The sequence below is a fragment of the Balaenoptera acutorostrata genome, chromosome 3 (assembly GCF_949987535.1).
Source record: "Balaenoptera acutorostrata chromosome 3, mBalAcu1.1, whole genome shotgun sequence".
Lineage (NCBI taxonomy): Eukaryota > Metazoa > Chordata > Mammalia > Artiodactyla > Balaenopteridae > Balaenoptera > Balaenoptera acutorostrata.
Window position 1 is genome coordinate 31,009,671 of NC_080066.1, and position 12,389 is coordinate 31,022,059.

The 12,389-nt window shown below is 40.3% G+C and overlaps 1 protein-coding gene across 3 annotated transcripts in view; it reads right to left on the reverse strand.

The window, feature by feature from the left end:
- TM2D3 (TM2 domain containing 3) overlaps positions 1 to 12,389 on the reverse strand; it is a 67,728-nt gene that overhangs the window by 52,670 nt on the left and 2,669 nt on the right. For 2 of the 3 annotated variants that reach the window (XM_007167486.2, XM_007167487.2), the window contains 3 exons: positions 7,590 to 7,764; positions 6,047 to 6,122; positions 3,467 to 3,789 (listed from right to left, as the gene is read on the reverse strand). In XM_007167486.2, coding sequence (XP_007167548.1) covers positions 3,624 to 3,789; positions 6,047 to 6,122; positions 7,590 to 7,764 — 417 coding nt within the window. In that variant the 3' untranslated portion in view covers positions 3,467 to 3,623. Of the gene's footprint in view, positions 1 to 3,466; positions 3,790 to 6,046; positions 6,123 to 7,589; positions 7,765 to 12,389 lie in introns of those variants that run through there. The other variant, XM_007167488.3, reaches the window with a different exon arrangement.

The following is a 12,389-nucleotide window of genomic DNA, read 5'->3' on the forward strand; positions in this document are numbered from 1 at the left end:
TACTGAAATTGAATCTGTGATTTAAAAACTCCCAACAAACAAAAGACCAGGACTAGATGGCTTCACAGGTGAATTCTACCAAACATTTAGAGAAGAGTTAACACCTATCCTTCTGAAACTATTCCAAAAAATTGCAGAGGAAGGAATGTGGCCAAACACATTATACGAGGCCAACATCACCCTGATACCAAAACCAAAGATACCACGCACACACAAAAAATTACAGGCCGGTATCACTGATGAACATAGACGCAAAAATCCTCAACAAAATACTAGCAAAAAGAATTCAACAACATATTAAAAAGCATGATACAACATATCAAGTGGGATTCATCCCTCAGATGCAAGGATTTTTCAATACCCACAAATCAGTCAACGTGATACACCCTATTAACAAACTGAAGAATAAAAAACATATGATCATCTCAATAGATGCAAAAAAGCTTCTGACAAAATTCAACATCCATTTATGATGATAACTCACCAGAAAGTGGGCATAGAGGGAACATACCTCAACATGATAAAGACCATATATGATAAACACACAGCTAACATCATTCTCAATGGTGAAAAACTGAAAGCATTCCCTCTAAGATCAGGAACACGACAAGGATGTGCACTCTCACTACTTTTATTCAACGTAGTTTTGGAAGTTCTCGCCACAGTAATCAGAGAAGAAGAAGAAATAAAAGGATTCCAAATCGGAAAAGAAGGAAAACTGTCACTGTTTGCAGATGACATGATCTATATACAGAAAATTCTAAAGATGCTACCAGAAAACTACTAGAGCTCATCAATAAGTTTGGTAAAGATGCAGGATACAAAATTAATACACAGAAATCTGCTGCATTTCCATACACTAACAATGAAATATCAGAAAGAGAAATTCAGGAAACAATCCCACTTATCATCACATCAAAAAGAATAAAATACCTAGGAATAAACCTACCTAAGGAGGCAAAAGACCCATACTCCGAAAACTGTAAGATGCTGATGAAAGAAATGGAAGACCACACAAACAGATGAAAAGATATACCATGTTCGTGGATTGTCAGAATCAATACTGTTGAAATGACTATACTACCCAAGGCAATCTATACATTCAATGAAATCCCTATCAAATTACCAATGGCATTTTTCACAGAACTAGAACAAGTAGCCAAAACAATCTTAAGAAAGAAGAATGGAGCTGGAGGAATCACGCTCCCTGACTTGCTACAAAGCTACAGTCATTAAAACAGTATGGTACTGAACACAAAAACAGACACATAGATCAATGGAACAGGATAGAAAGCCCAGAAATAAACCCCTGCACTTATGGTCAGTTAATCTACAACAAAGGAGGCAAAAATATACAATGAAAAAAAAAAGACAGTCTCTTCAATAAGTGGTCCTGGGAAAACTGGACAGCTACATGTAAAAGAATGAAATCAGAACATTCTCCAACACCATACACAAAAAATAAACTCAAAATGGATTAAAGACCTAAATGTAAGATCAGATACTATAAAACTCCTAGAGGAAAACATAGGCAGAACACTCTTTGACATAAATTGTAGCAATATTTTTTTGGAATTACTCCTAAAGTAATGAAAGCAAAAGCAAAAATAAACAAAAGGGACCTAATTAAACTTAAAAGCTTTTGCACAGCAAAGGAAACCATAAACAAAACCAAAAGGCAACCTACGGACTGGGAGAAAATATTTGTAAAGGATGCAACCAACAAGGTATATATTTTCCAGAACATACGAACAGCTTATACAGTTCAATATCAAAAAATCAAACAACCCAATCAAAAAAATGGGCAGAAGTCCTAAATAGTCATTTCTCCAAAGACATACAGATGGCCAACAGGCACATAAAAAGATTCTCAACATCACTAATTATTAGAGAAATGCAAATGAAAACTACAATGACGTATCACCTCACACCGGTCAGAATGGCTATCATCAAAAAGTCTACAAATAATAAATGCTGGAGAGGGTGTGGAGAAAAGAGAACCCTCTTGCACTGTTGGTGGGAATATAAATTGGTGCAGCCACTATGGAGAACAGTATGGTATGGAGCATCCTTAAAAAACTAAAGATAGAGTTACCATATGATCCAGCAATCCCACTCCTGGGCATATAACCAGAAAGATGAAAACCCTGATTTGGAAAGATACATGTACCCCAATGTTCACAGCAGCACTATATACAATAGCCAAGTTCATAGCAGCACTTTTTACAATAGCTAAGTGTCCGTTGATGGAGGAATGGATAAAGAAGATGTGGTACATATATCCAATGGAATATTACTCAGCCATAAAAAAATGAAATAATGCCATTTGCAGCAACATGGATGGACCTAGAGATTATCATTCTAAGTGAAGTAAGTCAGACAGAGAAAGACAAACATCATACAATATCACTTATACGTGGAATCTAAAAAAATCATACAAACGAACTTATTTACAAAACAAATAGACTCACAGACATAGAAAACAAACTTATGGTTACCAAAGCAGAAAGGTGGGGAGAGATAAATTGGAAATTTGGGACTAACATACACACACTACTATATATAAAAGAGATAACCAACAAGGACCTACTGTATAGCACAGCAAACTATATTCAATATCTTATAACCTACAATGGAAAAGAATATGAAAAAATACACATACATATATGTGTATATATATATACATATAAACATAACTGAATCAGTCTGAAACACTGTAAATCAACTATACTTGAATTAAAAAAAGTTAATTAAAAATATTTTTGGATTAATAAATGTTTTTCTTTCCAAGAAAGGGTCTACAACAGATCTTACAAAGACTCAAAACCATTTATCACACCAACACATTTTTTAACACTTCCACTGTGTGTTAATGAGCCAGCCAATTATGAATATATCTATTAGAACGGAGTAATGCCCTGAAAAATAAACATTTTACTTCTCAATAATAAAAGTTGCTAGGATTATTCAAGATTATGTTTTAATATAAAAAACATAACAGGAAGAAGTCTGCAAAATTTTTAAAGTAACTTGTAGTTTTATTAATTTTCCAGTACTCTTGCAACATTTTATATTACTAACAAAATTCCAATCACAGGAACCAGACACAAAATTTCTGCAGTTTACTTCAAACAGTCATATATGAAGACCAGACTACATAGACATTACACTGCAAAACTCAGAGATGACTGAAATTCAGGTAGATAATTTTATTTAGCTAAAGAATAATAAAGAATAACACTTCCCACTTCCTGCAATTATAGCTGAAAAGCTTTTTACGGCAGATGACACTCAGGCTGGAGATACATGTGGCACAGTTTGAGGTAAGCAATATAAAACTCAAGTCTACGAATTGAACAGATTTTCAGTCGCTGCACAGGTTGCTCTTCTAGTTTAAGTAAGTTTAAATTTTTTCACAGAAAAAAAAAAATAGGCTTCAGGCAAATAAAAACGAATTCCAGATAAACATAGTTCAGTGTTTTTTATTTTACCTTCATCAAGGCAGGCAGAGTACAGATGCTGTACATTAAAAACATACACATACACCATTCACGGCACATGGACTCCTACAGGGAAGAGGCCGTTTTCTAAGCACTGCTCCTCTCTGAAGCGCGCAACTGCAGCTAAATGTACAAAGAGCCATCCGCTGGTCCCACGTAGCCGACTCCAATGAGCAGGACGTCGAGCAGAGTCCATATTCCCAGGCCCCCGAAGCTGAAGAGCTTGCCGAGGCCTTCTCGCCACTGGCCCAGGTAGAAGCGGTCCGCTCCAAACCCACCAAGGGTGATGCTGCAACAGCAAACAGGCCTGGAGTCCATCAACGGCCCCCCGACTGCGCCTGCATTACTGTGCCTCAGTAACCGCTAACTCACATGTGGGAAAGGGCCTCAAATCAAATTAAGGTCCCTTAATCAGGACACACTGACTATCTCACAAATGTACAACACTAAAAAATCATGGGCAACAAGACCGCTTAATTGTCAAAAGTAAACACAATTTTTAGCTGTAATGAAATCTAATGTTTCTCTTTTCAAGAAAATCGAGCTTGTTGCTTTTTTAACCTTGAAATGGCACATCCAGGAGAGCAAAGTGGGGCTAGTCCTACAAACAGTGCAGGAACGTGGTGGTCGAAGGTGGCATCGCCAGGCAGCCAACACCACCTGGCCGCTCAGATCAAGTCGTGAACACTGTCAGTCACCCATCTTTAAAAATTTCATGTTCAGAATAAATGACTTTTAAGGTTCCTTCAACTTCTAAGATCTAACAATATTCGGACAACTTCTCATTGTATTTCTTTTAAAGTTTTTATTATGAAAAATTCCAAACATATAAAAGTAAAAAGGGGGCTTCCCTAGTGGCGCAGTGGTTGAGAGTCTGCCTGCCAATGCCGGGGGACACGGGTTCGAGCCCTGGTCTGGGAAGATCCCACATGCCGCGGAGCAAATGGGCCCGTGAGCCACAACTACTGAGCCTGCGCGTCTGGAGCCTGTGCTCCGCAACAAGAGAGGCCGCGATAGTGAGAGGCCCGCGCATCGCGATGAAGAGTGGCCCCCGCTTGCCGCAACTAGAGAAAGCCCTCGCACAGAAACGAAGACCCAACACAGCCAAAAATAAATAAATAAAAAATTTAAAAAAAAATAATAATCAGGTACTTAAAAAAAAAAAAAAAAGGTAAAAAGAAGAGAACAGCACCCATGACCCAGCTCCAATAGTTATCAACACGTGTCCATCCCTGGTTCATCTACACCCTTCCAATCCCTCACCCCGAGTACCAAGAAGCAAACACTGGGCGTTATCACATTCACCGTGAATATTCTCAAAGAAACCATGTTGAGCCCAGAGAAGAAAATTATTCTTATTTTTAAAAAATCAGCTATTAAATGTGCCATGGTAATTTAAGATGTCAACAATGTTGGGGAAGCTGGGTGAAGGGTGTACAGGAACTCTCTAGCTTTGCAACTTTTCTGTAAATCTAAAATTATTCCAAAATAAAGTTTGTTGAAAAGCAGAAAGTCGGCTGTTAGTTTGAATGTGAACCACTGCTGACAAAGACGCTGGGTGTCACCAAATATCACTGTCGTTGCATCTAATTTTCTATCGTGGACCCGTCTTTCACTTTCCAGCTGTGCCTTCCTGCCAGCAGGATCCTCCTCTTCCCCAGCCCAAACCCTGACGCAGTGGTTCCCGACAAGGGGCCACTCGGCCACCCCTGGAGGCATTTTTGATTCTCACAGCTTCAGCGGGGGTTGGGGAGACTGCTAACACCCAGTAAATGGAGTCCAGAGATGATACTGAACATCCTGCTCCGCACAGGACGCCCCACAGCAGAGAATTCGTGGCCCAAACGTCAACAATGACAAAGCTGAGAAGCCCTGCCCACGTCTCACCACAGGCCACAGGCCACCTCAGACTCTTACCCTAAACCTCCAACAGCGGATGCCCACCTTCCTAATCAGGGAATCATTTAACCAGCACCCCACCTGCCCTTCCCTCCGGTGGGAAGAACTGGTACAATTTTCTTTTCAAACTGTTGAAAAGTTTAACTAATACAAGCAAATTTTTATGTAAAAACTGTAAGTCTATAATTATGTTTGAATGGTGGAATTATAGGTGATTTTCAACGTTTCTCTTTGTCATTTTCATTTTTTTCCAGTTTTCAGTACTGAGCATGTATTATTTTTTATAATAAAGAAGAAAATTACTGAAAATTAAAGATATACATCATAAAGCTATCAACTTTAAGGTATATGTCATTTTACTAATTCACAGTACACTCAGGATGGGAACCACTGACTGGTTCTAATGATCTCTAGTAATGACTACAGTCACCTCTAGAATGTGCAGGCATCTTGGGAGGAAAACCAGCAACGGGCCATTAAATTCCACGAGGGTACTGGTCTGACCACCTAAATAACCCCCCACAGTGCTGTCCCTATGGTCTACCTAACACATGGCAGGATCTGAGTGGATGGAGGAGGAGCTTGGAAGAGCCCACCAACCCCAACGAAATCCAAATGGCATCTGACTTACTAGAAACAGAGCTTACCTCAGAGCCAGAGCAGTAGACCACTTATAACCGCCAGTCCAGTTGCAGTACAGCATTTTCGGAAAAGTACGGTTACCTTAAAAAAGGGAAAACACTCCACATAAAAACACGGGTATAAAAATACTCTCACACAGACTAAATTATAACTAGCGGCCTTGTGATTTACAATCTAAAAAGTCAACTTTCTTTACAAAAGTAAATGTTCACTACAACGAATGGTAAAAAGAAAGCCCTGACTGTCTATGAGCACAGACTCGACATTTAAATCAGTTTTGTGAGGATCACAGCTTGAAGAAGGTAAAACACCCCACCTGCTGTGAAAACATGGGTAACGTGGGGCTGAGACAGACAAACCAGGCACCGGGAAGGGAGCGGGCCCACAGACCGCCTGTGAGTCCTGGGACACTGGGTTGTTCCAGCTGGAAAAAGTGAGACTGAATCCACCTTACACCATACACCAAACCAACCCCAGGGGACTAGAGACCTAAACGTGAAAGGCCACATTTACAACTTTTAAAAGAACGCACAGGAAATTATGAATCTGGAGTAGGGAAAGATTTCTTAAAACAAAAAAGGGCTAACTCTGAAAGACTAAAAACTTCAACTAACTAAAAATTTAAAGTTCTGTTCAAAAGATACCAAAAGAAAGGGGCTGGGGGGGTAGTTAAAATCTGGGAGAGGATGTTAGGGACACCAAAAGGTTACTACCCAAAATATAAAAGAATTCCTAGAAGCCGGTAAGAAAAAAAAACAAAACGTAGGGATAACAAGTATTGGAGAGGATGTGGATCATCACGAACAGTTGTGTACCACTGGTGGGAATGTAAACGGATACAACCGTCCTGGAAAATAACACACGCAAGAGAGTGTATGCCAGACAAACTCCTGCACATGTGCAACCAGGAGACATGGACAAAAGCTTTAACAGCAGCGCAATTTGTAAGGAAAAAAACTGTAAATAATCCAAATACAGTGGAGAAAGGATAAACTATGATACAATCTTACAAGTTATTATACAGAAGTAAAAAAAATAGTAATAAGAGAAGACAAATGGAAGAATCTTAGAGCCATGATGTTGAAAGATGGTCTCAGAAGACCATAAACAGTCTATATTATACAATTCTAAAACATGCACTACTGAATAATTTACCACACTATATTCTAGTACATTCATGTGATAGAACTACAAAAAATTTAAAGAAAAGGAAGTGAGATGATAAGAAAATCCAAAAGGGTGGTTACCTCTGAAGAAGAGGCAGGGTAACTGGGTGCAGGAAACACACTCTGGTAGTTTCAATAGCATCACGCTGCTTTAGTTGTTAATTTGGGTGAAACTCAATTATACACTATGCTTTATACCTTATACACTTTTTGTTTTATCAAATATTACATTTTAAAATAGAACTGGCATAACTAAAAATAGTGCTAATAAATATTTCTGACGAAACAATTAAAATTTAATTCTCAAGTTTCTGGTTACAGGTCCATAAATAAGCCTAGAGAAAAATATCTTGCTCACAGATTTCCTTAACTGCCGACCTACCGAGGCAGTGGACATGGTCCCGCACGGTGCAGTTGGCCGTGTAGCGCTGCCGCGGGCAGGACACCGCCATGCAGCTGGTGGAGCTGGAGCACTCGTAGTCGGTTTCTGGAAGCTGCCAGCAGAACCTGCAAGTCATGTTGAGGACAAAGCTCTTTCGGGATTTGAAGTCTTGATCCTACGTACCAAAGGACACAGAACTATTCAATCATGATACAGTAGTTTGTTAATAGGTCAACAAAACTACACAGGCGTATGGCACCAAGTGTCTAAAATACTTTATGACCTAGGAGGAAGTGGCAGAAAAACAGGTATCAAACCAGTATGTACACAATACAAATGTGTATGCTCTGATCCTATGATCATAAATACACAACCAAAAATATATACCTAACAAAAACTATCTAGATAAATGCACATCAAAGTAACAAAGGTTATTTCAGAATGATAAGTATTTCATCACTGTTACTTTGGCTAAATTTTTAATAATGCACATGTGTACTTTTATAACACAGAAAAAAGGAAAATGTACTTTATAAAGCCTCGGAGTCACAGAGAGTTCAAAGGGCAGATGAGTCCCTCTGCTCAAGGTCACGGAGCTGCAGGCCCGTGCAGAACGCAGGAGCCCTGTTACTGGAGGAACAGCCTGGCCACCGGGTCTCAACTCTTCCCTAGGAGCCGCCCTGCAGTGGCCCAGAGCCCCAGGGCTGTCACTGCTGTCACAACCCCACGAGCACCCAGCAGGACCGACCCATAGGCAGCCCCAGAAAACCACTCCCAACTTAGAAAGAACTGCATAGAGAGGCTGATGAGCAAGTGTTCACTGTGGGCCCTGAACTTCGAGACCAGAGATATTTTTCATTTCAATTTTAAATGTCCTTATTCTGTTTTCTGCCTATAAGAGCAGTCCATGTTCTTACATGTTGCACATTTGGAAATTACAGAAAAAACCTGTAACCTCTCCAGAGACAAGCACTTTTAACCTTCTTTCAGTTTTCCTTCCTATAGTACAGATTTACATACATGGAATTATACTGAAAACATTTTGTATCCACTTGACATTATATTGTAATAAATATTTTTCAAAATCATATTTAAATGGTAACACAATCACCTCTGGAAATATTATATTTATTAACTTTTTTGATTAATGCAAAACTCCTATTATGGACAGTATTTGAAACTGAGTAAGGCACCACGTGATTTAAGCAATATTGTTTTAAATGTCTGCATATTTCTAGTGATGCATCCATAACACGTTTCTTATCAATTGTTTTTTAAAACTAGGTAGTAAGTGTACGTGGTACAAACTCCCGGAGACAACAGGAGAGTGAGGAGGAGGCTGGTGCAGCCCGGCGCTCAGCAGCACTGCCCTCCCCAGCGCCAAGCACCGCTCACCCACTCTGGCCTTCCAGGGAGTCTGTTCTACGCATGGGCACGTTTACGTCAGATACGTTTCCTTTTTTTTTTTTAATTTAATGTTCCCTTTTTACTTAATTCTATAGATATCGATAAATATCCCTAGAGCTGCCTAGTTCTTCTCAATGGCTGCAATGTATTTATTTCACTACACAGTGGACCATAAATTAAACTGTTCTCTTTTGTACATTCGGCTTGTTTCCAATCTTGCCTGTGTGAACAAAGCAGCTAAGAATATCCTTAGGCATATTTATTTGCATACACGTGCAATATGTAATATCTGTAAGATAAATTCCCAAATATGGAATTGCTGGGTCAAAGCTTATGTGCATCTATAAGTTTCAGAGATAAGACAAAGTGCTCACAAGAGGCTGACTAACCTACCTGTCTGCTAACAAGATACAGGAGTGTTTGTCCCTTATACCCTTAAGAACTCAGAGTGTTATCAAACTTTTTGATTGTTTTGCCAATCTGATAGTTTAAAAAACACATTGATTTGTACTTAATCATGAGAAAAATTAAACTTTTTTTCATGCATTGAAAGTCCAATTGTATTTCCTTTCCTATGAACCATCTGTTCATGTCCTAAAACCATTTCTCTACAGGACTGTCATCTTTTTCTCATTGGCTTTTTGGACGTCTTTATATATTATGGATATTAGTGCATTATTTGTCACATGTGTTAGAAATACTTTTTCCTAGTTTGTCATTTATCTTTGGCCTTTATGCTTTTTTTTAGGTCATGCAGAAATCTCTAATTTTTAGCAGTCAAATCTATCAATTCCTTCTTTTATGGCTTCTAAATTTTATTTCATACTTAGAAAAATATTCCCTACTTTGAGATTATAACAAAACTATCTCATGCTTTCTCTGTTACTTTGTGGTTTCACTTTTTCACATTAAATCTTTGATCTGGAATTTACTTTGGATAAAACAGGATTCCACTTTATTCCATATAGCTACGCAGGCACCCCAGCATTTACTGAATCCATTTTCACACCACAAAAAAGTATAGATCCCAACAAAAGCTCATCTGTAGTAAAAAGATGTGTTACCTTTCCCTTTGTGAAACAGCTGTCATTAGTAAGGATACAGAACCTATCTGAAGGAATTAAACTTGCTTCAAATACACTAGCAGACTGAGCTCTTCTCCAATGAACAGAAAGCAGCGTTTCTATCAAGCACATTTCCAGCTGAGGTAACTGGCTTGATAGTTCCCATCACAGCTGGAGCAGGAGCTATCTGATATGAAAGGGGTTGCAGGATTTTTGCATTAATTTCTATTTATATACTTAACAGGGCCGTCATAAAACAATTTCTTTGACTAGTGTAATCCAGGTAAGGTTCCCTTGCTCTGAGTCCCTGTGCAGTATGCATTAGAAGGACAAGAAGAGTTTCTTTCTTTCCATTAATATGAAGTTCAAAATAAGGTGCGGGAGGGAGGGAGAGAGCTGAGTGCAGCACAGCGAAAGGATGAGCATTTGCAAGTGCACCTGCGTATGCAGTTGGTCACAGCTTATTTCTTCCTGAAATGCTAACTTATTTAGCGAGACAGGATCCTACAGGTGGTCATTAAACAAACAAGGGAAGAACGCACGGCCTGCCCCAGATCACCTGGCCGCAGCAGTCCTGGGGCCCGTGGCTCCTGACAGCCAATTATTTGACTGCTCTTCATTTTTAAGAAACAGACCACCAGACGCTCCTGAGGCCGCCTTCAAATGCCACACTTGCGGGCTGGGCACCTGCTACTTTACAGGATTCGCGATGACTGGCTAGTCAGGAAGCAGGTGAGGTGAAAGCACCTGGGGAGGAGAAGGGAAGGAACCCATCCAGGGCACATCTCAGCCAAGGGGTGAGGATGCACCAGGGACCAGGACCCAGGAATTCAGAAACTTCCCTAAGCTTTGTAATTTCTCTACCTTTGTAATTTCTCCTATTCTCTGCTATTTTCCACTAAATGAAACTACTTGTTTTTGGAACACCTAAAGAAGGAAGAAATTGAGAACTGTGCTTCCTTCAGGAACCAGCTGTGAGAGATGAATGTCAAAGACACTGAGGCAAACAAAGGAGGCTAATTCTGGAAAAGCTCTCCTCAGCCATCAGTTTTCTCATTTTTCACAAGGTACCTACTATCTGCCAGACCCATGAAGTACACAATTTCAAAAGCCTTCAAACAGGTTTCGCCATTAGGTAAGTAGGGAGAAAATTCTATGTAAGATACAGCAACAGAGACTGATAATCCAAGGGCAGTCATGAAGATTACCCAGCAACTAGTTCAATTTTCCAGCACACTTTAAAGCGTAACTCTGATATAAGAAAATGACAAATAGTGACAGTTACAAACACTATGTCCAGACACTGAGAACACATAAAATCTCATTTCCCCTTTGGAGTGAAGCCTCCCTCATGCCCTCTCCTGATACTAGACCTCAGGAGAAATAGAGAAAGAGCCTGGGGGTGGAAGGAACTTTCTAATCTAGCCCTCTGCAGACCAAGTTCCAAAGAACCGACGGGGAAAGGTATCTTGTTCAAGTAAGTTAGAATCGCTGGGTCAAAGGGAATCTGCAAAAGAGAATATGGTGGGCTTCCCTGGTGGCGCAGTGGTTAAGAATCCGCCTGCCAATGCAGGGGACACGGGTTCGAGCCCTGGTCCGGGAAGATCCCACATGCCGCGGAGCAACTAAGCCCGTGCGCCACAACTACTGAGCCTGCGCCCTAGAGCCCACAAGCCACAACTACTGAAGCCCATGCGCCACAACTACTGAAGCCCATGCGCCACAACTACCAAAGCCTGAGCACCTAGAGCCCATGCTCCGCAACAAGAGAAGCCACCGCAAGGAGAAGCCTGCGCACCGCAACAAAGAGTAGCCCCCGCTCGCCACAACTAGAGAAAGCCTGCGTGCAGCAATGAAGACCCAACGCAGCCAAAGATAAATTAATAAATTAATTAAAAGAAAAATCTTACTTCCTACTGCTTCCCTTAAAAAAAAGAAAAAAGACAGAGAGAGAGAATATGGTATGGAATCTGTGTTTTCCTCCTTGACCATCTCCCAGAAAGAGGGCGCCATGGAAACACTTTAGGAAAAGCTGTTCTGGGCCCATCTCCTGATTTAACAAGAGACAGATGACTAAATCACAGAGCTAGTCATGGCAGGTCCAAGAGTAAAACACTGCCTCACTATTCATTTCGACTCTCTATCTCACCCACATGCTGGGACTACAATGAAGTTTGCAGTAATTTCCCCGGTCCAACGGTTCAAAAATGCAGATACGTGAGTCTCCCTGCCCTCGTCACACTCAACAGGTGTGGGGCTGCCTCCAGGAGTCTGTGGCTCTGAAGCAGGTATCCTGAGAGCACGCTAAGGAACACCGGCTGTGGAAGCC